Source organism: Phoenix dactylifera, chromosome 6 (genome assembly GCF_051530095.1).
Source record: "Phoenix dactylifera cultivar Ajwa chromosome 6, Ajwa_hap1_PhDact_Kaust_v1.1, whole genome shotgun sequence".
NCBI classification, from domain to species: Eukaryota; Viridiplantae; Streptophyta; class Magnoliopsida; order Arecales; family Arecaceae; genus Phoenix; species Phoenix dactylifera.
In genome coordinates this window covers 2011870-2038602 of record NC_143195.1, presented here as the reverse complement: position 1 = coordinate 2038602, position 26733 = coordinate 2011870, and the positions used below count along the sequence as shown (strand labels likewise).

The 26733-nt window shown below is 45.8% G+C and overlaps 1 protein-coding gene across 2 annotated transcripts; it reads left to right on the top strand.

The window, feature by feature from the left end:
* The first annotated feature begins 953 nt into the window (after nucleotides 1-953).
* TL29 (ascorbate peroxidase 4) lies at nucleotides 954-23609 on the top strand. Of its 2 annotated transcripts, none has more exons than XM_008804735.5 (11): nucleotides 954-1168; nucleotides 1417-1524; nucleotides 18117-18201; nucleotides 18285-18319; nucleotides 18463-18528; nucleotides 18631-18671; nucleotides 18802-18932; nucleotides 20262-20368; nucleotides 21233-21370; nucleotides 21999-22133; nucleotides 23123-23609. In XM_008804735.5, exons 1-11 carry the CDS (start codon nucleotides 1076-1078, stop codon nucleotides 23231-23233), a joined length of 1050 nt encoding a protein of 349 aa, XP_008802957.3. In that variant the 5' UTR covers nucleotides 954-1075; the 3' UTR covers nucleotides 23234-23609. The 2 variants fall into 2 exon arrangements, with proteins under 2 accessions (XP_008802957.3, XP_088579227.1); XM_088723101.1 differs by having other exon boundaries at nucleotides 962-1168; nucleotides 18099-18201.
* The last annotated feature ends 3124 nt before the right edge of the window (nucleotides 23610-26733 follow it).

The following is a 26733-nucleotide window of genomic DNA, read 5'->3' as shown; positions in this document are numbered from 1 at the left end:
ACCTCCTTGTAGAAATACTTTTAAGATAATGAATTGACGATAATCTAATGCCTTAAAAATCTTGCAAGCATGAGCAGTACAATCGATCATCCTCCCATTTCATCCATGCCAAGATGGTGCTTGAATCACTTTTCAGCCAAATAGAAGTAGATCCAAATCAAATAGGAGTCACCAAAATTGAAATGTCTGCTTCCAAGTTGTATTTGTCATCATTGGGTAAGCTGTCACAGGTTGGACTGTTGTAGCCAAACCTAAAGCCGAGTGCCTCTTCAGACTCTGTTTTTCTTTTCTTTGAAAAGGAGAGTTTTGAATCCTAGTTTTTTGTACAGTCCCAAGTTTCATTCCCAGATGATTAAAAGCCAAGACTGTTCTGGGAAAAGAAAAAAAGAAAACCAGATTTCAAGTCAAACCAAGCAATATGAATAGGGAATAAGAAGCATGTAGCTTTCATTCGGAAAAAAGAACCAGTGGTTACCACTGAGGTGGTAGCATGGTTGGAACGGGGCTAACATTCCACCGAAGTGGCCCAGATTCGAAATTCACGGACGTCGATTAAATGCGGAAACCGGATGCCTTCCGTCCAGTTTGCCCGATGAGTTGCTAATCCGATCTGCTGGTATATAAATGGTGCTGGTGTGACGTGCTCACACATGAAAGGGACTGCCATGTTGGTGGAGCTCCCCCGCAAATGAAGAGAATATGAGTAAAGTTTGTTTGCCCGTACGAATATTTTCCGGCGGAAAAAGAATCCAGTAGAAATTGCTTGGCGGGTGAGGTTCTCTTCAAACCCCCCTCTTGCTAAAGCTTAAAAAAAAAAAAAAAAAAAAAAAAAAAAAAAAAAAAAAAAAAAAAAAAAAAAAGGGTTGTTGGGGGGGGGGGGGGGGGGGGGGGGTGGGGGAGGAGGAGCTGAGTGGAGAGTGGATCCCACGGACGTTAAAACCCTGCCTTATATCAGCGTTCAGGATAACAGTTTCCATCGCCACCTTATCATCCCATCTCTCACAACTCAAAATCTCTCACAACTCAAAATCGCCCCCAGAGACCGAGAAGAGAGACGGCTAGACGGTTAACACAGATGGCGGGAGTCTCCTTCCTCTCCACTCTCCCTTCAGTCCTTCCCCACTCTCCTCAGCCTTCCCTCTCGTTAGCCGCACCTAAACACACCAATGTATGCTTCATTTCTCTCTTCTAGGTGTCTTCTCTAATTTGCTCTCAAATATTTTCAGTAGCCCAGTTTCATTTTCTCTTGCTATACTTTCTTTGTGCAAAGCTCAGTTATAGCCAAAAGAGCCCTAAATGGATGTCCTTTTTTGTTTATTTTTCTTTTCCTTTTATGTTTTAGCTGCAACAAAATTCTTATCATTTGTTGAATATTTGTTGCTCGAGAGGCTCAATAAATTGGTTGTGTGAAACCAGGGTGGAATCTGCTGCCAACGTAGGGACGGCGATTCCGGTGTTCCTGATGGACAGCACCGGTTTAATCGAAGGGATGTTCTTAGCTGCTTTGGTGCGGTCATTGGCATGGTATGTACCACTTGAAATTGAAATAATATTGTTTTCTTTTTGAGGTACGGTTTGTGATTTGAATCTTTGTAGGGTTGATTCCCCTCATGTTAGTATGTGTGATGATATTGTGGTAATTGAAGACCCTTCAAATTATTAATTCTATGGAACATGCAAGAGAGGTGGCACTAGAGATTGGGTTCTCATTGTTCCAATTGCTACTTACATCTTACAATTGAATGTGAGGAATGAGCTTGGCTATTGACACTAACAATCAAGTTCTTTGTATTCTTGATGTGTTTTCAAGCTTTTTGTATGTTTTGGTTAGAAAATATCCATGGCAAGATGGCCACAATAAGTGTCCTAAGTTACATGTGTTACATGAGAGGACCATAGGAATAGGTTTAAAGCAGCTTTATTAGGTGCTGTCCAAATCCTGGGAATGGCCAACAAAGAACTATTGTTAGTTTCTCTAGGTGAAGGAAGGATCAACCAGACCTACTCTAGGGTTTTACGTGTGAAGGAGGACAGGGGGAATCAAGATCTAGGTTTTCAAGGCTTAATTGAATAGTTTATTATAAGTTTATAATCGGATTTCAGCAATTTAATGTGCGTAGATTTAAACAGGCAGCAATAACTTTCAGATCTGAACAGTCAGATAGTAGAGAGTAAGTATTGCACTCCCTGTTCATATTGAAATCAACAAGGATTCCAATATGGGGATTAAATACAAGGAAGTAAGCATATGCTCAAAGATCTTCTTCTCGTTGTCGACATTGCTGATAGAAAGCATCAATCTTGAAAGTCAACTCATGATGAAAGGGTGGTAAGAAAGGAGAGGATGCAAGGGAGATCAAGCGAAAGCAACGAGGAAAAGCAGGGCCCTTAACTCTGATGCCAAATTAATGCACAGCCAATTTAGGATGGTACGCATTGTGTGGGAGGACCCTAGGAATAGGATAGTTTAGGGTTTAAAGCAGTTTATTACCTGCTGTCCAACTCCCAAGAATAGGGCAACAAAGAACTGGTATTATTTTTCTAGGTGATATGACCCTACTCTAGGGTTTTATGTGTGAAAGAGGATAGGAAAAGCCAAGAATTAGGGATTTCAAGGCTTTTTTAAATAGTTCACAACAAGGTTATAATCAGATATCAGCAATTCAATGTACACAGATTTAAACAGGCAGCAATAAATTTCAGATCCGAGCAGTGAAATAATAGAGAATAAGAATTGCAATCCCTACTGATATTAAAATCAACAAATATTTCGATGCATTGATTAAATACTAGAAAGGTATCTAAAAAAACCTGAAATCTGATTAAAATATCTAAAATAGTTGTGGTAGGCATTTAACAGAAAGCAGAATTAGTAGAGAAAGAAGAGAGAATAAGAAAGAATGGAAGAGATATTGAGGGGGATGGGGGGGGTGCGGACAGCTTGCTCACAACCTTCTTTACTTCATACTTTTCAGCATACATCCCCTTGCAGGACCCTTTCTGGATTCTTTATGGACTCAACAAAAACCTAGATAGTTCCTAGTTGGAGTCATCTAGGGCTGTTACAAATATTGAAAGAAATCCCTCAAAAGTCTCACTAATTTACCCCCTATTTGACTATTAGGAGCACTCTTTGAATATTACGGTTAGCTCCAGGACACTTTCCTATATAAAACACATCAATTAATGAAAGAAACAAAATACAAAAATTAAACCTAAATAATTGTTAAACCAAATAAAATTAAAAAAGAACCTTGGATTATTGGACTTTTGTTGACTACTCTATGAACTCAAAGGATGCTCCCGCATCAACACCCCAAATTACAAGCTAACTACAGTGTGTATCTATACACGGTACATTGCATACTTACACATGTATAAACACATAAAAAAAGCTACTGAACAAATGACATGCTAATTGGATAATTTCACAAGTTATCTTGTACTCTTCAGATTTACTCTCTCTATGGCAATTCACATGGTGAGATTATGGAAACATGATTTTTTTGAATTAGAAATGTTCTAGGGGCATAGCATACAGTAAGAAGGAGGTCCATATGAATGCATGATGAAAGTAGTGGGGGCGGATCAATGAGCAGTAGATGGCCGTAGTGGGTGGCTTCGAAAGGATCAATTATATAGCTTATCATGAAATTGAGCCAACAAGTTATTTGGTCCTGGGTACGGGAACCATATGAGAATGATTTCTGTCAGTTGTGTTATAAAACAGTAACCCATAAGGACAATTTCTTACTCCTGCAAAGAGGAAGAATTTACACCTGATCTTTAGTGATTCAGAAAAAGAGCATCTAATATCATGATAAAACACTAACAAAAAGATTATTGTCAGCCATGACCGTAAGCGGCCACATAATTTAGTTTTGAAGGAGAAAATAGAATGTCATATTTTAGGAGAAATCTTCTGCATGGCTAGAGGAACAGACAACGAGAATCTAAAAGAAAGAGAAAAGAAGAAGATGAAGAGGAAAGGAGAGTTTTTTGAAATTAAAAAAGAAGCGGATCATCTTGCTTGGGGATCTCTTACATGTATCCTCAAGTGGTGATTTAGCTTGGTAAACATCCTGTACAATCATTTCTTGTTTCATCCTTTCTACTCCTTGCTATAATGGGGAGATTTACATTTAAGGTGTAGTGATCTGAAAGGCTTATGATTATACATTTCTTTGCATAATGAAATCTGTTATCATTTTCATCATTTTATGCTATAGAATCTCATCTTCCAATTCCAAAATTAGCCTTGCATTGAAGTTGTTGGGGGAAAAACCCCAAGTCATACCGCCACAGAGGCGCTCGGCTAGAGAGCGCCGACCGGAAAGGCGCTCGGCCAAAGAGCGCCGACCAGAAAGCTGCTCGGCCAAAGGATGCCGACCAGGAAGGCGCTCGACTAGAAGGCGCCGACCAGAGTGCGCGCCAAGAGGTGCCCAACCAAAATAAGCTGCTCGGTTAGAAAGTGCCGACCAAAGACAGCGCCGAGGCGCTCTGCTAGAAGGTGCTCGCCTAAAGGGCGCCGACCAGGAGTACTCAAAGCAGCCCCGCCACAGGGCGCCCCATTGGGCGATCAGCTCGGCTCGGCACCCTCGCCGAGCCGATACCTTGGCCAAATGATCAACCTCCGCCTAAAGTCCAAAGGACTTGACAACTCCTACGGCTTGCGACCTGCCACTATCTCCAAGCCATCAAGGCATAAGATCTCCTCAGGTGTTCGGCACGACCTGCCATTAATGCATGAGACTCTCTCAAGTCTCCGATGCACTCAGGCATTTAATGAACACGGCCCAAGACGATCTCCGGATCACTGAACCATCAGAACGTATGGCTCTCCCTGACCGCCGGTTCATTCGGTAATAAATGCACTTACCATCTACGGACCCCAGGCCCGCCGCAGCCGGCGGTTCAACCACTCCAACAGGTCCGATCGACCGTGACAACTCCCTGATTTCGGTCTGATCCGGTCCCGTTCTCCATTACGCCATTAATGGGCCACATGGTGCCCAATTATTACAAAACAGGACAAACCTCCTGTCACCTCCCAGGTAACAAAAATCCTCCTATAAAGGGAAACCTGGAGGGAAAAGGGAGGGGGGACCAAAACGGGAGGAAAAATCCGAAGCTCTCTCTGTCTTCTCCACATACTCTCCTCCCTGCTCTCTCCACATACTTGCCCCCTCTGACTTAGGCATCGGAGGGCCGGCGCCGGGGAGCCCGGCCACCGGCTTTTTTGCAGGACAGGACAGGACTGGACGCACTCCCCTCTTAGGACTCGCACACCCCCCGCGGCGGAGGACGCAGCAAGCCGGCGCACCGCCGTCCGCCTCCTGTAGCAGCGGAGCTCCTCCTTCCCCGGCTTCGCGGCGGCCCCCGGGTCCAATTTCCAGCAACAGTTGGCGCTAGAGGAAGGGTCCGAGTTCGCTACCATGAAGCTAAGAAGCAAAGGGGCTTCCAACGCCTCTCGACGTCCTCCACCAAGCCCAGAATGTTCCGTTCGGAACTCACCACCCCCGGTTGAGCCAGCACCTCAAGTTCAACCGGAACAATTTGATGCCCTGGTGCAGCAAGTGCAGGCGTTGGCTACCGCCGTCCAAAGTTTGCAACCCAGGGGCATCCCAGCAGCACCGCCTCCCCCGGCTCCAGTTCAACCGGAGCCCCCTACAAGCGGGCTTCCTCTTCGAGGTCAGGACTTTCAAGTCCAGGCCTCCCTCTGGAGAGAGCACCCAGTCAGAAATCGCGGAGGCTGGCCACAGCCTTCAGAAGCTGAGTCGGTTCCAGGGCAACCTGCACCCGGAGGAACCGCTGTAGCGATCCTCCAGAATGATGAACTCGACAAGAAGGTCGAAAAGCTGGAGCGCCAAATCCAGGCACTCCACGGGAGAAAATCGGGACGTAACGGCGACTTCGAGTTCAATACGAAGTCGCCCTTCTCCCAGGAGATTGAAGATGAACCGGTTCCCCTCCGGTTCAAGATGCCCCAGGTGGAGCCTTACAACGGCAAGGCAGATCCCTTTGACCACCTGGAGAGTTACCGGGTCTTAATGGCCCTACAAGGAGCCTCGGAAGCCATGATGTGCAAGGCTTTCCCGGCGACACTCCGAGGACCAGCCCGGCTTTGGTTTACCGGGCTGAAGCCGAGTACTGTCTCTTCCTTTGAGCAGCTCGGCAGACAATTTGCTGGCAACTTTGCCGCCAGCCAGCCCCAGCGGCGGACATCTGACTCCCTCCTTGATATCAAACAAAAGGAGGGAGAATCCTTCAAGGAATACTTGGACCGGTTCACCGCCGCAACATGGGAAGTCCGGGAGCTTGACCAGTCAATCGCCATGTCGGCGCTGAAGACTGGAGCCCGGTCCTACAGATTTCTCTTCTCGATTGAGAAGAATTTCCCAGCGGACCTTACAGAAATGTTCGCTCGAGCCCGGAAGTATGCCAAGGCTGAGGAAGCCGTGGCCGTCAGGCGGGGCGGGACCGAGCAGAACCCCAAGAAGAGGCGCCGTGAGGAACGCAGCCGACCCAGAAGCCCGTCTCCACGACGAGCTAAGAATCCGCCCCGCCCGAAAAGTCCACCCCGGTTGAGAGGACCGCCGCAGCAGAGGTCACTCCGCCCGAGGTTCCCACTGCAGGCCCGTGCACCTGAAGGGAGGTATGAAGAGTATACTCCCCTCAATGCTCCTCGGGCTGAAATCCTCATGGAGATTGAGAGTCGGGATTGCATCCGGCTCCCCCCTCCAAAGCCAGACACCAGAATCCGGCGTGATCTCCGGAAGTATTGCCGTTTTCACCGGGATCACGGCCATGATACCGAGGATTGTTATCAGCTCCGAAATGAGATCGAAGCACTCATTCGCCGAGGGGTGCTCGATCGGTTTGTACAAGGCCGGCGTGAAGGAAAGAAGCCAGCCGAAGGAGCAGCACAGCCTGAAGGTTCTAATGCCAACAGGCCCATCGCCGGCGTCATCAACACTATCCGAGGAGGGACCTCGGCTGGGGAAGCCTCAGGGGAAGGAGCCTCCTCGAAGCGCCCGCGCACCTCTGAAGCCATCTCCTTCTCAGATGACGATCTAGAGGGAGTCGAAACTCCCCATGATGATGCCATGGTCATCTCCATGATCATAAATAAATTTGATGTAAAACGCATCCTGGTTGATAATGGAAGCTCGGCGAATGTTTTGTATTTTGATGCTTATTGTAAAATGGGGATGACAAAAGAACAGCTACGGAGGATGAATGCTCCGCTAGTTGGATTCACTGGGGATTCAGTCCCAGTAGAGGGCGAGATCGACCTTCTGGTCACAGCCGGGCTCGCCCCTCGTGAAAGTACCGTGGGTATGAGCTTCCTTGTGATACGCCTGCCCTCGGTTTACAACGCCATCCTTGGAAGGCCAGGACTCAACGCCCTCCGAGCAGCGGTCTCAACTCACCACCTGCTGATGCGATTCCCCACCAGCCAGGGAGTCGGTGAAGTCCGAGGGGACCAAATGGTGGCAAGGCGATGCTACCTAGCGACCCACGAGGCAAGACGACCAGCCGAGGTGCCCGCCCCAACGACTGACCAGCCCTCAACTGAAGTTATGGAGGCACGGGTCAACCCCCAGAAAGAGCGGGTAGAGCCTGGTGAGTTGTTAATTCAAGTTCCCTTACGAGAGAACTTTCCCGAGCTAACCGTGCAGATCGGCTCTGGCCTTGGCGAAAACGAGAGGAGTCGCCTCGTCGACTTCCTACGGGACAATATGGATGTCTTCGCCTGGTCGCCTGTAGATATGCTGGGGATAGACCCGGAGGTCATGGTCCACCGGCTTCAGGTGAAGCCGACCTGCAAGCCCGTGCGGCAAAAGAAGCGAGGCGCCGCCCCTGAACGACAACGAGCAGCAGCCGAGGAGGTCGGCAAGCTCCTTGAAGCCGGTTTCATTCGGGAGATATCCTACCCGGAATGGCTCGCCAATGTGGTCCTCGTCAAAAAAGCTAGCGGAAAGTGGCGTATGTGCGTGGACTACACCGACCTGAATAAAGCCTGCCCGAAGGACAGCTTTCCACTTCCCAGCATTGACCAGCTCGTGGACTCCACCTCGGGTCACGAGCTGCTGGCATTCATGGACGCCTTTTCCGGATATAACCAGATCCGCATGGCGCCAGAAGACGAGGAAAAAACAGCCTTCATCACCGACGGGGGAACCTACTGCTACAAAGTGATGCCATTCGGTCTAAAAAATGCCGGGGCGACTTATCAAAGGCTGGTCAGCCGGATCTTCAAAGACCAAATAGGCCGAAACATGGAGGTCTACGTGGATGATATGCTGGTGAAAAGCAAGGCGGCGCAAGACCACATAGCCGACCTCAATGAAGCATTCTCCACACTCCGAAAGTACCAGATGAAGCTCAACCCAGCTAAATGTGCATTCGGGGTCACCTCCGACAAATTTCTCGGCTTCATCATTACACAACGAGGAATCGAGGCCAATCCAGAGAAGATCCGAGCCCTCCAAAGGATGACGCCTCCCAGGACGGTCAAGGAGGTACAGCGGCTCACGGGCCGAGTGGCAGCCCTCGGGAGGTTTATCTCCCGCTCAGCCGAGCGCTGCCTTCCATTCTTTGCAGCCCTCAAGAAGCCGAAGAACTTTTTGTGGTCGGACGAGTGCCAGCAATCTTTTGAAGAGCTCAAGCACTTGCTGGCTTCCCCTCCCCTACTCACGAAGCCTCAACAGGGTGAGCTCCTCTACTTGTATTTAGCTGTCTCCCCTGTAGCAGTAAGCTCGGTCCTGGTCCGAGAGGAGGGGAAACTTCAGAAACCGGTGTACTACACCAGCCGGGTCTTAAGGGATGCTGAGACCCGATACTCCAAGCTTGAGAAGACCGCCTACGCTTTGGTCATCTCAGCTCGGAGGCTCCGACCCTACTTCCAAGCTCACACAGTGGCTGTGCTGACGGACCAGCCGATCAAGCAGATCCTGCAGAGATCAGATCGTGCGGGTCGGATCACTAAATGGGCCATTGAGCTTGGGGAATTCGACATTGAGTACCGGCCCAGACCGGCGATCAAAGCACAAGCACTCGCAGACTTTATAGCCGAGTGCACCATACCAGATGAGGTCGAGTCTGAACCTGAGCCACCGTTGGAACAGACCCCAAGTTTGACATGGACTCTACATGTCGATGGCTCTTCAAACTCGGGGGGTAGTGGAGCAGGATTTATTCTCACCAGCCCGGAGGGGGTGGTCGCCGAGCAGGCCCTGCGCCTCGAGTTTTCTGCTTCCAATAATATGGCGGAGTATGAAGCGCTCGTCGCCGGGCTTAAGCTAGCCAAAGAGCTAGGAGTGAAGGACTTGAAGGCCTTCAGTGATTCTCAGCTCGTCGTCAACCAAATTGTGGGCGACTTCGAAGCTAGAGACCCGACCATGCAGAAGTATCTCCAGAAGGTACGGGATCTCGCCTCGACCTTGGACTCTTTCCACATTCAACATATTGCCAGGTCGGAAAATCTCAGGGCCGACCAGCTATCAAAGCTGGCGTCCTCTCGCATGAGCGAGCTTCCCAAAGAGGCAGTCCTGGAATATCTCCAAAAGCCCAGCACAGACGAGCCTGAGCAGACCCTCTGCACCGAGCTCGAGCCAAGCTGGATGGATGAACTCATCAGCTATCTGCAAGACGAAACCCTCCCTGCTGATGTACGAGAGGCTCGCCGAATCAAGCGCCTCGCCACCCGATACATACTATACGAGGGAAAGCTCTATCAGAAATCCTTCACCTCTCCCCTTCTCAGATGCCTTCGCCCAACGGAAGCTAATTATGCCCTGCACGAAGTCCACGAAGGAATTTGTGGAAACCATCTGGGAGGACGAGCCTTGGCCCATAAAATTCTGCGCCAAGGATATTATTGGCCGACACTCCAGAAGGATGCTATGGATTTCGTCCAAAGATGCGACCGGTGCCAAAGGAACGCCAATGTTCAGCGCCGGCCCTCGGCTCCTTTGACTTCCATCAGCTCCCCTTGGCCTTTTGCCCAGTGGGGAATTGACATCCTCGGGCCATTTCCTCTGGCCACCGGGCAAAGGAAGTTCCTGGTCGTCTCCATCGACTACTTCACTAAGTGGGTGGAAGCTGAGCCCCTCGCCCGGATCACCGAGCAGAAGATGCGGGATTTCGTTTGGAAATCCATCATTTGCAGATTTGGGCTCCCCCGCATCCTTATCTCTGACAACGGTCGCCAGTTCGACAACATCCATTTCAGAGAGTTCTGCTTCGAGCTTGGCATTGACCACCGCTTCACCTCGGTCGCGCATCCTCAGACGAACGGAGAAACCGAGGTAACAAATCGTACTATTTTGCAGGGTCTCAAAAACAGGCTCGACAAATCCAAAGGACAATGGGTCGAAGACCTATACAATGTCCTGTGGGCTTACCGGACTACGTTCCGCGTCCCCACCGGCGAGACTCCCTTCAACCTGACATATGGGACGGAGGCCGTCATTCCACTAGAGATTGGGCTCCCCTCTCCAAGAGTCGAGCACCACGATGCTAGCTCCAACTCTTCGCAGCTCAGAGGCAACCTCGACCTGATCGAGGAAACAAGGGAGGTCGCCCGAGTGCGTATGGCGAGGTACCAACAAAAGACAGCTCAGTACTACAACGCCAGGGTCAAAGTCAAATCTTTCAGACCAGGGGACCTTGTCCTAAGAAGAGCTGAAACCTCCCGACCAACTGAGCGAGGGAAGCTGGCCCCGAATTGGGAGGGACCATACCGAGTCACGCGCATTCGCCGACCCGGAACTTATTAATTGGAGTCTCTAAATGGGACTCCCATTCCGCGGAGCTGGAGCTCTGAAAATCTCCGCGTGTACCACCAGTAGAACCCTAAGGGGTCCCTCATTATTCAACCATTAAATTCCATTCTATGAATTTCACTCTATGAATTTCATTTCACGATGAACTGATGGTTTGCGGACTTATTCCGAGCTCACCAATTTTCTTGATTATCCCATGGCATCAGGTTTATTCTTCTTCCCTAACCACGGTTGGGATGCCCTGATACCTCGGGATGGAGTACCTGCGTGGACTCCCTGAAGATGTCCATAAGTTTATGGTGCGCTCTCCATCAGCGAGCTTGGCTCGTTCTCCTACCCTGGCCACGGTCAGGATGCCCCGAGGCGTCGGGACGCCCCGGTTACCGGGAAGCTCGAGGCGTCGAGACATGAGTAGCGGTCCTCTCTGACCGGACGAGCTCGGCTCGTGCTCCATCGACTATTGAGTAGCGGTCCTCTCTGACCGGACGAGCTCGGCTCGTGCTCCATCGACTATTGAGTAGCGGTCCTCTCTGACCGGACGAGCTCGGCTCGTGCTCCATCGACTATTGAGTAGCGGTCCTCTCTGACCGGACGAGCTCGGCTCGTGCTCCATCGACTATTGAGTAGCGGTCCTCTCTGACCGGACGAGCTCGGCTCGTGCTCCATCGACTATTGAGTAGCGGTCCTCTCTGACCGGACGAGCTCGGCTCGTGCTCCATCGACTATTGAGTAGCGGTCCTCTCTGACCGGACGAGCTCGGCTCGTGCTCCATCGACTGTTGAGCTCGGCTCGTGCTCCTACCCCGACCTCGGCCGGGATGCCTCGAGACGTCGAGACGCCCCGGTTCATCGGGATGCCCCGATATGTTGGGATGTTGTCTTTATTGGCCAAACGAGCACGGCTCATTCTTTACCAGCTTCAACCAATGAGCTCGGCTCGTCCCTTCATCGATGGATTTCTCTGCCGACGTCCTCGAAGAACGGAGTCCGAGCAGAGAAGCGTCTTCAGTCGCCTCGGCGCAAGGACGCATACGGTACAAGGTACCCATTTATTTAATATTTTTACATTACCCATTATTGGATTTCTCTGCCGACGTCCTCGAAGAACGGAGTCCGAGCAGAGAAGCGTCTTCAGTCGCCTCGGCGCAAGGACGCATACAGTACAAGGTACCCATTTATTTAATATTTTTACATTACCCATTATTGGATTTCTCTGCCGACGTCCTCGAAGAACGGAGTCCGAGCAGAGAAGCGTCTTCAGTCGCCTCGGCGCAAGGACGCATACGGTACAAGGTACCCATTTATTTAATGTTTTTACATTGCGTATTCTTGGATTTCTCTGCCGACGTCCTCGAAGAACGGAGTCCGAGCAGAGAAGCGTCTTCAGTCGCCTCGGCGCAAGGACGCATACGGTACAAGGTACCCATTTATTTAATGTTTTTACATTACCCATTATTGGATTTCTCTGCCGACGTCCTCGAAGAACGGAGTCCGAGCAGAGAAGCTTCTTCAGTCGCCTCGGCGCAAGGACGCATACGGTACAAGGTACCCATTTATTTAATGTTTTTACATTACGTATTCTTGGATTTCTCTGCCGACGTCCTCGAAGAACGGAGTCCGAGCAGAGAAGCGTCTTCAGTCGCCTCGGCGCAAGGACGCATACGGTACAAGGTACCCATTTATTTAATGTTTTTACATTACCCATTATTGGATTTCTCTGCCGACGTCCTCGAAGAACGGAGTCCGAGCAGAGAAGCTTCTTCAGTCGCCTCGGCGCAAGGACGCATACGGTACAAGGTACCCATTTATTTAATGTTTTTACATTACGTATTATTGGATTTCTCTGCCGACGTCCTCGAAGAACGGAGTCCGAGCAGAGAAGCGTCTTCAGTCGCCTCGGCGCAAGGACGCATACGGTACAAGGTACCCATTTATTTAATGTTTTTACATTACGTATTATTGGATTTCTCTGCCGACGTCCTCGAAGAACGGAGTCCGAGCAGAGAAGCGTCTTCAGTCGCCTCGGCGCAAGGACGCATACGGTACAAGGTACCCATTTATTTAATGTTTTTACATTACGTATTATTGGATTTCTCTGCCGACGTCCTCGAAGAACGGAGTCCGAGCAGAGAAGCGTCTTCAGTCGCCTCGGCGCAAGGACGCATACGGTACAAGGTACCCATTTATTTAATGTTTTTACATTACCCATTATTGGATGCTCATGACACCGACACATTGTTGCAAGTCCGGTGAATTCCCGTCACGGGCTGACGGGTATGCAGTCCATTTGTAAGAAAAGAATCCGGTTCGCCCCGGCAACCCGAGGCTCGGATTCGAAATTCGTCGCATTAAGAAGTCCCAAGTCCTAACGACCGCCCTAGGGCTTAGTCGAATTCTGGACTAGGCTCGGAAAAACGTTCCGAGCCCAAACCCTTGGTATAAGCACAAGCGTTGCTACACCATTAGTCGAAGAACCGAGCAATAGAGCTCGGCAAGCCAAACTCTAACTCAAAACCCTGTGGCGGGAAAAGCTCAGGCCCTAGAGCCCATATCCTCGGAACCTAAAACAGATCCGAGCAGAGACTTGTTTAAACTACAATAGACGAATTTCCACACAAATGAATATTCATTTCAAAAAGCCCGGAGGCCTAGTACAAGAGCTCGGACCCGGCCTTAACAAAGTATAGAGGCCGCTCCGGCTTACAAAAAAGAAAAAGAAGATAGGAAAAAGGGGAAAACTACACCAAGGGCTCAGGCCCGGCGACTTCAGGAATAGTTGGCTCTTCTGCGGCCGAGGCCCCCACGGTGGCTTTGGGAGCTGCCTCGGTGACCTCGAGAGCGATCTCGCCTTCTTCAGCTTGACCCTCCTGGTCGGTCCCGCCAGAGGTTGGAACCTCTACCTCCGCCTCCGCTTCTGGGTTTTCGACCCCAGCGCCTGGTTGAAGCAGGCTAAGGTCGAAATCTGGGAGAAGTCGCCGCAACTGATTGCGGAAGTCCTTGAAGCCCTGGATGAGACCATTGACGCCTTCCTCTTCCATCAAGTCGCGAAACTCTTCCGATTCGCGGAAGAGCTTGACGGCGTCCTGGGCCTGCTCCCGGGCCTCCTTCTCTCGAGCCTCGTGGTAGGCGGCCTTCCGCTCCAAAATCTTTATTTCTCTCTCGCGATCCGCGAGCAGAGATTGCACGTCAAGTAGACGGATCTCGAGATCTCGGACCTTTATTCGAGCCTCCCCCACCTCCTGCTCGCGTATAGCGAGCGACGATTCGGCCTCCGACCGGCGGGCCTCCGCGGCGCGCACTTCAGACATAGTCAAAGAGTGCGCGCCCTTCTCCTCTTCAAGTTCGGCGACCAGAGTCCGAACCTCGTCTTCGGCCGCCCCTAGCTTCGCTTGAAGCACTTTCTGCTCGGCCTCAGACGCGAGGAACTTTGTTTCGGCCTCCTCGCGCCCCCTTTGGTGCCTTCGGGCCCGGTCCCGATAGTCCTGGATGATGTGAATCATCGTCTCGGTCTCGTGGAGGCGCTGCAAGAGGGACATGTGAGAAACAGTTTTAAGCCGAAACACAAATTTGCACAGAGATAAAAGTTGACTTACTCGGATGGAAGAGCAAATAGCGGAGTCCATGAACTCGCCGTAGTTCATGGACCGAATTTTGGCCTGGTCGGCCGGGAGCAGCGCGACCCGAAGAACTTCGCGCGCCACTTGTGCATTATCGAGGACCGAGTCGCCCTCGAAAACAGCCCATCCAGGAGCGTAAGGCACCCGCTCCTGAGGACCCGAAGAACCCGCCAGACCAGCCTCAGCTGGCCTGGGTGCGGCCAACCCCGTTGCTTCTTGGCTATTCCCCGGCTCAGAGCTGGGGAATTGGGGTCGAGTAGACGGCTGACCGGACCGCTGCGTGGTAGAGGTGGGGCGTGCGAGTGCCAGATCTGTTGAGGTCCTCCCTCCCTGGTCAGAATCTGGAGCTTCCCGCCGACCAGGGACTTGCGAAATCGGCACCGGACATGGAAGTGCCGTCGTGGCTCCACCAGAGCCCACGCCCTCTCCCCGACCAGCCTCAGGGCGCACGGGGCGAGAGGCGTGCGCCTCAACTGTTGTGGTCGTCGAGGTCTTCGTCGAGATCTTAGCCGAGGTCTTTGCTTTCTTCCTCGGCTCGGTCGGTTCTCCTGAGAGTTCGGCCGCCCTCTTCTGGAAGCGGGCGAAAAGGACTTCGCTCTTGGTCACCATTTTTGCGATGTCTGCAAAGATAAGCAAAATTAGAACATTAGAACAATAAGGAAATAAGAAGTTGCTATAACTATCCTTACCCTGAGGACGTGCCGAGCTCAAGCCCACGTTCACCAGGGCGTCCTCGCTAATGAGGCCGTTCAGCCAAATCCCGTCCCCAAGGCTGCGGATGATATCGAAGATCTCCTGCTCACGCGGAGAAAGCTGGGGGAGCCTGTTGATGGATTTAAGTTGGGCCGGCCTCCACCTGGGGTCAAACCCCCAGGACCGTTCAGAACCCAGGAAGAAGAATTTCTCCTTCCAACCATGAATGGATGAGGGGGCACCATGAAAAAGTGGCCGACCCACCCGGAGGGCGATGTAGAGCCACTCCCCGTCTCCCGGGTTCGACTTGAAAATAAAAAGTCGCCGGAAGACGTTGACAGAGGTAGAAATCCCCTGTAGTAAACACAGTGACAGGAAACCCATCACTGCCCTCCAAGCGTTTGGAGTGAGTTGCGCCGGAACCAACTGGCATACCGCCAGCAACTCATTCACAAAGCCGTGAAGGGGAAATCGGAGGCCGGCCCAGAGTGACTCCGAGTGCACTCCGATCCAGCCTACCGGAGGATCGGTTACCCGATCCCTTCGCCTGGCGGGTTCCAAACGGAACCCGTGAAGAGGGAAAAACCACTCTTCGGTCATCTCGACCTCCAGGACACTCATGGTGGATACTACTTCGCTAGGCGACGAACCCATTACAAGAGAGGGAAATCAAAAAGAATGGGGACCTGGGAAAGATGCCGGAGAAAAGGGACTTCGGTCTGAGGAAGACTGGAAGAATAGGAAGCTGGAAGCAGAAAGCAATAGAAAGAGGACAGGGGGCCGGGGGAGAGTTTATATAGACCTCCCCAACGGCCCGGATCAGCGAAGAAAACGCTGCGTCCCGGTTAGATGATAACACGTGTCGGTCTAAAAGACAGAACGACGCATTTAATTAGGGCTAGCGCTTCGAACATCGAAGCGCCCCATCGGATCGTGCGGAAAGGCGTCCGCAATCGAAGATCGTGCGGCCCCATCATGAGCCCACGACGCGAGGACGCTTCGCAAAAAGTGCCCCAATAATGAGACTCTTCGGGAAAAGAGAGACGCCGCCTATTAAAGGCACCTCAAAGCGCTCGATAATTCAAAACGCGCAACAAATTAAAATTTTCGGAATCCGTAGTGCCCCAACTAAAGCTACTTCCCACGCTCCAGCTGGTAGCCAACTGGAACTCGGAAGTCGGGGGGTAGTGTTGGGGGAAAAACCCCAAGTCATACCGCCACGGAGGCGCTCGGCTAGAGAGCGCCGACCGGAAAGGCGCTCGGCCAAAGAGCGCCGACCAGAAAGCTGCTCGGCCAAAGGATGCCGACCAGGAAGGCGCTCGACTAGAAGGCGCCGACCAGAGTGCGCGCCAAGAGGTGCCCAACCAAAATAAGCTGCTCGGTTAGAAAGTGCCGACCAAAGACAGCGCCGAGGCGCTCTGCTAGAAGGTGCTCGCCTAAAGGGCGCCGACCAGGAGTACTCAAAGCAGCCCCGCCACAGGGCGCCCCATTGGGCGATCAGCTCGGCTCGGCACCCTCGCCGAGCCGATGCCTTGGCCAAATGATCAACCTCCGCCTAAAGTCCAAAGGACTTGACAACTCCTACGGCTTGCGACCTGCCACTATCTCCAAGCCATCAAGGCATAAGATCTCCTCAGGTGTTCGGCACGACCTGCCATTAATGCATGAGACTCCCTCAAGTCTCCGATGCACTCAGGCATTTAATGAACACGGCCCAAGACGATCTCCGGATCACTGAACCATCAGAACGTATGGCTCTCCCTGACCGCCGGTTCATTCGGTAATAAATGCACTTACCATCTACGGACCCCAGGCCCGCTGCAGCCGGCGGTTCAACCACTCCAACAGGTCCGATCGACCGTGACAACTCCCTGATTCCGGTCTGATCCGGTCCCGTTCTCCATTACGCCATTAATGGGCCACATGGTGCCCAATTATTACAAAACAGGACAAACCTCCTGTCACCTCCCAGGTAACAAAAATCCTCCTATAAAGGGAAACCTGGAGGGAAAAGGGAGGGGGGACCAAAACGGGAGGAAAAACCCGAAGCTCTCTCTGTCTTCTCCACATACTCTCCTCCCTGCTCTCTCCACATACTTGCCCCCTCTGACTTAGGCATCGGAGGGCCGGCGCCGGGGAGCCCGGCCACCGGCTTTTTTGCAGGACAGGACTGGACGCACTCCCCTCTTAGGACTCGCACACCCCCCGCGGCGGAGGACGCAGCAAGCCGGCGCACCGCCGTCCGCCTCCTGTAACAGCGGAGCTCCTCCTTCCCCGGCTTCGCGGCGGCCCCCGGGTCCAATTTCCAGCAACAGAAGTTAATTGTAAATTAGGACCTAATTGAATGAGATAGTGCATGGTGTTTATTGGCCATTTTTTGGGGGGAGATAAACACAAATATACACACAGAAAAGACAAGAATCATATGAACCTCCAATTCTCCATTATCACCCTATAGTTCAAATTTTGGTCAGAGTTTCATATAGTTATCAGCACTTCTTCAGAAGGAAAGTCAAAAAAGAAAGGCGTAATTGAGCTAATATGGTAGTTTGTTAGAAAACAGGGCCTCTGCCTTGTAGCCATGTTTACATGCTTCGTGGGTTCAGTCCAGAAATCCTGACTAAGAACTATTTATTTTAAAATAATCCAGATACACATGCAAGCATGGATAGGGAGACAGATAATGTAATTTCTGTATGCATCACAATTAAATGTGTATTATAGCATCACAATTCAAGATTGTCGGATGTGAAAGCAAACTTTTGCCAGCGAATACATACAAAGCTCCAAATGATCTAGTTCACATATATCAAGAGTCCCATGAGGCGCCCAAGTTTTAAAAGAGTCAGTACCTTTTACAAGCTTATTAGCTAGCATGTCCACATAACATTGCTGAATTATGCAAATATGTGATCATATGACTGCTATTCTTCATTTCAGTTACCTTCCTTTTTTTAATGAATTTGAATGAGTAATGATGTCATGTTAATTTCTGCCAGTTGTGATTACCTTCTTAGGAAATGATAGCAAGCTCAGGGTCATTCCCAGGAATGGCCAGTGCAGCCGATTTGATTCAACGTAGACAACGCTCAGAATTTCAGTGTAAGCTCTCTGACACCATTCACATCTCTAATTTATATTGCAATTTGTTTTCGATAATCTGTCCTTTCAATCTCCTTTTGCAGCAAATATCCGAAATACTCTTTTCACGGTTATAAAGGTAAAATGTAGTTCATGGTGCTGGCTCAGCTGGGCATCATAACAAATCACTGTGAAGAATATATTCTGACCTGATTTTCTGTTTATCCCTTAGTTAATCATGTTAGATATGAAATATCATAACCTCTTTCATGTCTTTTGAAGGGATACCCAGATCTCATATCATCTCTACTGACCCTAGCATTAAATGATGCCATGACATATGACAAGGTAAGATTACTAAACTTTACTGATCCAAGAAATGTTTTTTTCGTTCCAAATACTTTTAGTGTATTTCTGGAAAGAACTGATTTCTTAAAACCAAGTCTGTAGGCTACAAAATCTGGGGGTCCAAATGGATCGATCAGGTTAAGGTACGAACTACACATACTTAACTTGGGAGTCTAAAGTTCTTCATTCTAGGTCTTATCCTAGTGAGGTACGGTTACTCAAGATAATAAAACCAGTTCCTTTTTTCTTTCCCTTTTTTTATTTCAACAAAAGTCCGGAAATCAGCAGACCTGAAAATAGTGGGCTTTCTGCTGCTTTGAAACTCCTCGTGGAAGCAAAACAGGAAATAGATTCTTACTCCAAGGGAGGGCCTATTTCATTTGCAGACCTCATCCAGTTTGCAGGTAAGTTGTATCTCTGTGCTGTAGAAATTAATTTAGAGTTCACATTTGATCTTTTAGTGAGGATTAGCATAAAAACATTGTAAAGAGTGTTAGTTAGGACTTACTTCAGTATAATCCTTGTGGAATTGTCCTCTCTGATGGCCTTGGAGATTTGTTGGTACAGATAAAAGTGGCGAAATTTTGATGGTCCAACGTTGCAATGGTTTTCTTGGAATCTTGTCTCCTTTTGACCACCATGGATAAGAAATTCATTTAATGGTGTAAGAGAAGAATTGAAACTATGGCTTTGGCAAAAACAATTAATGGGCCCAGATAAAAATGTAACGGAGCTTAGTTGTGCCATAAACAATCAACATAACTAGCAGGCCAAGGAATTTCCATCGGATTCCTTCACCAGTTCTGGAGCATTTACAATTGCATAATTGGATATTAAATCTTCAAAATTCTATTGTTACTAGTATGACATCAATTGTAGTAATATACTCTTCTGAAAACTTAAAAAATTCTGTTGATGACTTTGTTCAGATTTACAGTGTTTCATTCACATTTAGATCTGTGAATTTTGGGAAGTCTGATTAGATTCTTAACATATCCTGAATTATAATAATAATAATAAATCAAATCATTTGCATACTTCCCATGGATGTCAACATAGTTCTTACCTGAGCACCTAGAGGGAGGGATCTGTTGACACGGAAGCTTTTTAGATATTTTTGCAAATTCTATGTTTCTAGGCTTCGCCAGAGGTTGCATGGCCTTGTCTTACATCCGTGCAAAGCAAAAGGATAATTATATTTCAGGCCAACATTACCATCATGGATTAACTTTATTTTTGAGATAGAAAATGTTCTCGCTATAGCAGTAAGAGTTAATTGCTTGTTTACAAAGCATGCAACAATTTGCCGAAAATATTTCTTTCAATAATCTAATTTAATTCTGCTATTTGTGCCCAAAGTTTCACCCAATTTTTGCTTAGAAAGCATTGCTTATTGTAACACCATTTGTATCAGATCTGCCTGTTTTGCATCACATCCCCTATATGGTATGTGAACCCAACCTCTGCTGATGTATAGCACTTGAATTGTCTGGCTTGTTATTTGAGACTGGAGAGCTATGAGGACTAGGAAGCTTTAGCTACAGGTAGCATTACTCATTTTGAAGACAGTAAACAAAACCATGAAAACAATTACTGTTCTGTTATAAGTTATAACTCTAGCCAGAATACTAGGTTTTAAGTGTAAGTTTAGCATATTGTTTACTGACTCCTTTGAAATTTATATGAATCGAGAAAATACAATTCAATTAGTCTAAGACATCTTTCTGCAACAGCACAAGCAGCTGTAAAGAAAACCTTTCTTGATTCTGCAATCCGCAAATGTGGTGGGAATGAAGAGAAAGGGAGATTATTATATACAGCATATGGTTCAAATGGGCAGGTCTATTTCTAGACTGATCCTGCATTTATATGAGCTTGTTGTATGATATTAATCAGATTATTTTGTTTTTCCAACTCAATGCCAAATCTTTTCAATTAGTATCTCCACCGATCATATCAACAATACTGATGAAACATACTTAAAAGTCAACTCATTTATTATAGTGTGATGTTACCTAATCATCTTGTTATGGATATAATACAGTTGTTTTTTATGTTTTCATTCACATGTTATGATACAATTTTTTAAATTTCTGACCTTGGCAACAGGGGGACTTGGGATACAAATTTTGTCAGCAGTTATTGGTCATCTAAATATACCGATACATAGAAGATTGCATTCCTGAGGTCCTGATTGATGTGAAAATGATATGGGTGAAGTTTGGGTGCGAGCATATGCAATTTTCTGTTCCCTGACATTTCAAAAAAAAAAAAAAACTATATTGAATTACCGTGTTGCAGCACTGAAGCCATTTCGCTGCTGTAAGCAGTTCTAGTGAAATGCAGTTAGAGACATCCTATTTAGTTTCATCTCTAGGTTGTTGGAGCTGATTTAAGGAATCATTTTTTTAGACGAATGCTTTTCTTGGAAAATATGCTGAGCTCATGCACATCAATGCTAGAGTTCAAAGCTTTGAACTATATGTTCACTTATTTCCTGTGCCATCTATGGGTCCTTACTATTCTTTTACATGAACCTGCCAATCTTACCAAATATTTAGATCATCGAGTTGGTCTTGCATCTGTATGAAGTACAGTATTTTAAGAGTATATGGAAGTATTCTTTCCAGCTAGAAGCAGCATATGGTTATCAAAGTAAGCTTATGTCAGTGACATATTTGCATCTTTTTTTCCACATCAATAGTGGGGCTTGTTTGACAAACAATTTGGGCGAAGTGATGCTCAAGATCCTGATCCAGAAGGAAGGATTCCTCAGTGGGATAAGGCTTCTGTCCAGGAAATGAAAAACAAATTCTCTGCTATTGGCTTTGGTCCTCGCCAGGTAATTTTTTTCCATTAATAGTAGCCTAATTAATTTGTTTAGCTAAAATATGTAAAAGCATATCTATTTCGTAATTTCAGCGGGCCAACTCATAATCTCTTTGTACCATCCACTATGTTGTTGCTTTGAGCCTGGATTATATTGGAGTCACCCTCCACAATATGCAGCTTATGCAACAATTTCCAAAAATTAAAGAGTTAAGTTTAGTGTTTTATATGCCCAACAAATTTCCATGTATCCAACTATGAACTTGAGAGACACTCTAACTAAATCCAAGAGGATCAAATAGGGAAAGTCATGTAGTTTTTGGCTTGTAAGTTTTGTCATTCAATAGTGCCTGGATTTTTAATAACTATTTTTCTATAAACAAGAAAATCATATAGATTGTTTAGGATATTCTCCTGATTTGTACACACTTTTCTTCGGGTTCAGTATTTATAAAGCATGCATGTCATTATATAAGCTTATTTGACATATCAATCTCACTATTTTGCATTCATGCAATGCTCTTTACCTCCACATATATCATACACATTATCATTGGAACTGTCCTATATTATTGCTAAACCTATGGCAGTTTTGTAAAGTTACTAGTCATTGTTGTAACAGTGAGGTTAATTGTTTGCAGCTTGCTGTCATGTCTCGATTCCTGGGTCCTGATCAATTGGCTACAGAGAACCATTTGGCATCAGATCCAGAAGTTCTTCCATGGGTTGAGAAGTATCAGCGTAGCCGAGAGACTGTGTCACAAACTGATTATGAGGTGAGACCTGCTAATTATTGCACACTTAATGACATTTTCTAATATTTTGAGATATTGATACTTCTACTTAATCTTGTTCAAAGATAGTTTGTATACACCCATATACACAATAAGTGCAGATTTTCTCATATCTCAAAAAAAGTCGCGCCTGCCCCATCAGATCAAATCCATTTCCCTAAGCGAATATTGAATTTATCTCTGATATTAAATCGCATGCTTGTCTCTTGCATTTTTTTTTCTTGTTGGGGCTTAAACAGTGCCCATCTCCATTTATTTGGCTTCGAAGATTCTCATTCTATACTTTGTACTCTCTCACAACTCCGACCGCCATCAATAATAAGACATTGGTTTGTTCTGTTAAGCAAGACGATGGTCCACTTTCAGCTTTGCCGAACAATGCTATATCCAGGAAATAATTTCTTATAAATTCACCTTCCAGCATCCTTTGTTTTGGAATTTTGCTTCTCTTGGATGAGCCCTGTATTAGACAGAAAAGCTTCATTGAACAACTGCAATATACGATCGCCCATTTGATGATGTTAAACCATAGCTTTGTTGGATCCATTGGTTAACTTCCAAATGAATCTAGGGCGTGTTTGGTTCACGACTGGAATCAGAATGACCATATTTTTTGATGTGTTTTGTTCATAACCGGAATTGAAATTAGAATTAGAATGGAATTTGAATACTAGGGAAGGGTTGGGATTGGGTTTTGGGGGATTGGGGGTATTCCTATTGCCCCCTAGAATCCGAAAAGGAATGGGACTTCCCCCAAAAAAATGACCGGAATAGGAGTCGCTCATTCCGATTCTTATTCGAAAGCCCAACTCTCCCCAACCAAACATGCCCTTAAAGGATGCTCACATTTGAATGGTGCTTACTCAGCTGAAGCATCCTCTTATTCTTAAGCGCTGCACCTTATTATGTTTCTCTAGAACTCAACCATTTTATGCTCATCAGTGCTTTTGTTTTTTGTCCTTTCATTGCAGGTTGACCTAATAACAACCCTCACAAAACTGAGCTCCCTTGGCCAGCAAATAAACTATGAAGCATATACATACCCAACAAAAAAGATTGAACTAGGCAAATTGAAACTGTAAGGAGCAGCCAGGGTGCTCAATTTACTAGTTCCTGAGATCAAGCTTTCAAAATTGGGTACTTGCCTTGCGTATCTATTCATCATTGGTTGAAAGTTCCGGGCAAGTTTCTTCACTTTTAAATGCAAGTTTGCTGCCTTTTACGCATTTTGTTTTTCCAAATAAGCCTTGGTGCAAGGAAAGAAGATTTCTACGAGTCTCCTGGTAATCGTTTGTACCTTATAACAGCATAATGTCTTCTTTTCATTGTCTTGTCATTATGTCAGAACATTTATATGGCCTCCAATTGCTATGGTAGTTGTCTGTAATTTTGTATATGTAGTTCATGAGAAAGTGACACCAAGAATCAATTGTTCCAATCAATTTGCAGTTGTAGCCATCTTAATTGTTTTCTATATGTCTTCATTTCAAATTTTCACTTTGTTTTGTCTTAGAAACTGCCTTCAAGAAGAACATGATGTACTCTTATCTCTTCAAAGAAAACAATTATCTTGTGCTGCAAGGTTTATAATCTCTTTCATGCAACTATGCAAAATTTGTTTATGCTGATGGAAGGCAGAACAGATTTTTATATAACTTATCCAAATAGTTTAACAATCGCTTGTAATTGAACTGTTTGCTGTAATCTCAACCTTAGCTGATTTTTTTTGTAATACTGAAGACTTTTGCAATGTGTTGTCTATGTCTACCCAGCTAATTCGATAAGTATGTCATCCAAATACAAAAAAACAAAATCGTGAATAAAAGGCCATAATACCTCATTTTCAATTGCACCGATGTAGCAAGTGCATTGCATAAGCCGAATAGCATGACTAGCAACTAGAATAAGCCTTGCCTTGAAAGCTGTTTTCCATGTGTCCTTGACATGCATGCATGCCTTGATCAATCTAGTGATACATCAATCCAGGGAGGAGGCACACTTTTTTGGTGATGATTTTGTGTATGACATGATAATCAATGCATATACTTCAGCAACCATCTTTCTTGGCGGTAGCATCACAAGTAAACCATATGGAGAACTACTAGGCTTTATTATTCCTTGATCTAGGAGCTCAGTGATTTGCTTTTTAATTTTTTTGGTTTCCCTGACTAAAATATAGTATGTTCTAAGATTTGATAAAGTGGTATTTTCACTATTGTCTGCAGAGAATTGCATCCTAATCCCATAAATATGGGCTCTCAATAATAACCTAACATATAAAGGAGTCACATGCAATTACCTCATCAATATACCTTTTAGTTATTGCAAGGTATATTGCTTGTTCATTCATAATTCAACATATTTTTTAGATCTAGCCAAGAAGATAGGGACAGGAATAAGGGGTGCCATACAACTACAACTTCTGAATTAAGACTTTCCAACATGAGTTTCTTTTGTCTACCAGGATATATAAGAACTCTAATGTCCTTTGTTTAACTTGAATCTTCAAGTAAAAAGTTCTTCATGCAGTTATATCTAACCATTAAAGTTAACTCGGGGTTTGCTTATTTGGGCTTAGGTAGCTCCCCAGCTTCAGTTACGTTAGATTCTACTTTTCCTTTCTTCTTGGCATCTCCTTTCGACTTTTTTCCTTTTGGTTGAATTCTAGGTGAAATTTCTAGTATTCTCTTTCATATGCCCACTAATTATGCAATAGTCACAATATTTTTTTTGAGTGGTATTAACTTGCTTCTTATCTTTCTTTCTTTATAGATTGTTTTTCCATTACTTTTACTGTAATTCTTTGATTTATTATCCGTCCTCCTCCATCTTTGGCTTGTTCTTTTTCTCTATATCCATTACTTTCACACAAACCTCACCAATATTTTCCACCTTAAAAAGCTTTTTTTCTTTTTGGATGCTCCTACTGAGACCCCTGACGTACTTCATTAAGACTGCATATTCATTTATAGATATTTTGGAAAAAAGAGTGAATCTATGGAATGAAATGTTATAATTAGTCATACTCCTCATTAACATATTACCACAATATACTAATCTTTTTCATGGCCAATTGGATAAATTATCTTCCTAGTCATTTTTTTTTTGAAATTATCTCTACATCATATTAGACACATAATGTTTGCACATATGTTCCATTGGATTACAACCATGACTAGAGAGTTTCCAATGAGCAAAAGTTCCACCTGGACACTTGTATACCGATATAAAATAAAATAATTTTTTAGATGTTCTAACCAATTATCCAATTTCTCCACATTAACCTTCCATCATAAACAATTATATCGATTCCAGCTTCAACTTTAAAAAGGTTGAAGAGAGGGATTCCACATTAACCTTCCATCATAAACAATTATATCGATTCCAGCTTCAACTTTAAAAAGGTTGAAGAGAGGGATTCTAATTACCTACAAGTTTATTGTTCCCTAATTCCTCTACATCCTCTTAAATAGAAGACTTGTTCTCTTTGCCCAATGTTATACAAGTTTTGCAAAGGGAGTAGGACTCTGTGCGAAGGCTCTCGAAGTTGAAGGCACTTGGCAAGGTGCGAATTGTGCGAGTGGTGTTATCTTCTCTTCCGTCTGGTTGAGTTGATCTTTCACATCATCTCCTTCAACAACCATCATTCTTATCTGTCTCTCAATAAACCTTAAGCATATCTAATTTCTTACTTGTCTACCGGTATTATTAACAAGTTTGGACAACAAACTAGAGAAAGAGAACCCTAGACTCGGATACCAACTTAATCTGATTTGAGAGAATGAATTTCTTTCTTCAATCTACTTAATTAAATTTCTTATAAATATAAAAATGAGGAACACAAAAATTTTATGGAAAAATTTGCCAGATTTTGTCCTATTTACTTTCTTTAGAAATTAATATATATAAAACTGTTGCATGAGGTCGAGTCTTTATTTATACTAGTGAGGTTTGTTTTTAAAATATAAATTAAATCTCTTTTTTGATTAAAAAGATTTAAATTTTCAAAAAATTAAAATATAAAATTATAAAGATTAGTCAAGAAGTTTGATCATAGGTCTTAAATCAACTTTGTCTTATATCATATCATTAAATTCTTCAATGATTAAGAGATAGCTTCAATCAACATTTGCTAAAACTAGTAAGAGTTTGCTTGGCATTCAGAGTACTAGATGATGATGAAATGGGGTTATTTCTAGCCGAATGGACCTATTAATGTCGCATTGTGGATCTTGTCAATAGACCCAAATTCTGAAAAATAAAAGAATCCAATGCAGGGTCACTAACGTACCCTCCAAACAAAGATGGAAATCCTCTTACTTGTTGTGATCTTAAAATTGGAAGAATTGTCTTCCTACACATGGTAACCCTTAACATAGACAATTCAACAAACCACAAAAATGTAGAGGGTCTCGTCTCCATTGCCAAACAATGAGTCTCCACCACAGCATGGAATGATAGATAGAATCACCCCAAGTAAAAGATCTATAAAAACCTTTCGGTCTTATCTGTTTTTTTAATGGCTAGACCTTATACATGGAATAAAGGCATGATAATTATGTCAATGAGTGAAGCAAAGAGA

What these genes read in the sequence shown, in the direction of transcription:
- TL29 (XM_008804735.5), top strand. Translation starts at nt 1,076, where the DNA reads ATGGCGGGAGTCTCCTTCCTCTCCACTCTCCCTTCAGTCCTTCCCCAC. An exon ending in CCGCACCTAAACACACCAAT is followed by an intron (nt 1,169 to 1,416) that starts GTATGCTTCATT and finishes GTGTGAAACCAG; the next exon opens with GGTGGAATCTGCTGCCAACG. An exon ending in AGACCTCATCCAGTTTGCAG is followed by an intron (nt 18,933 to 20,261) that starts GTAAGTTGTATC and finishes TTTCTGCAACAG; the next exon opens with CACAAGCAGCTGTAAAGAAA.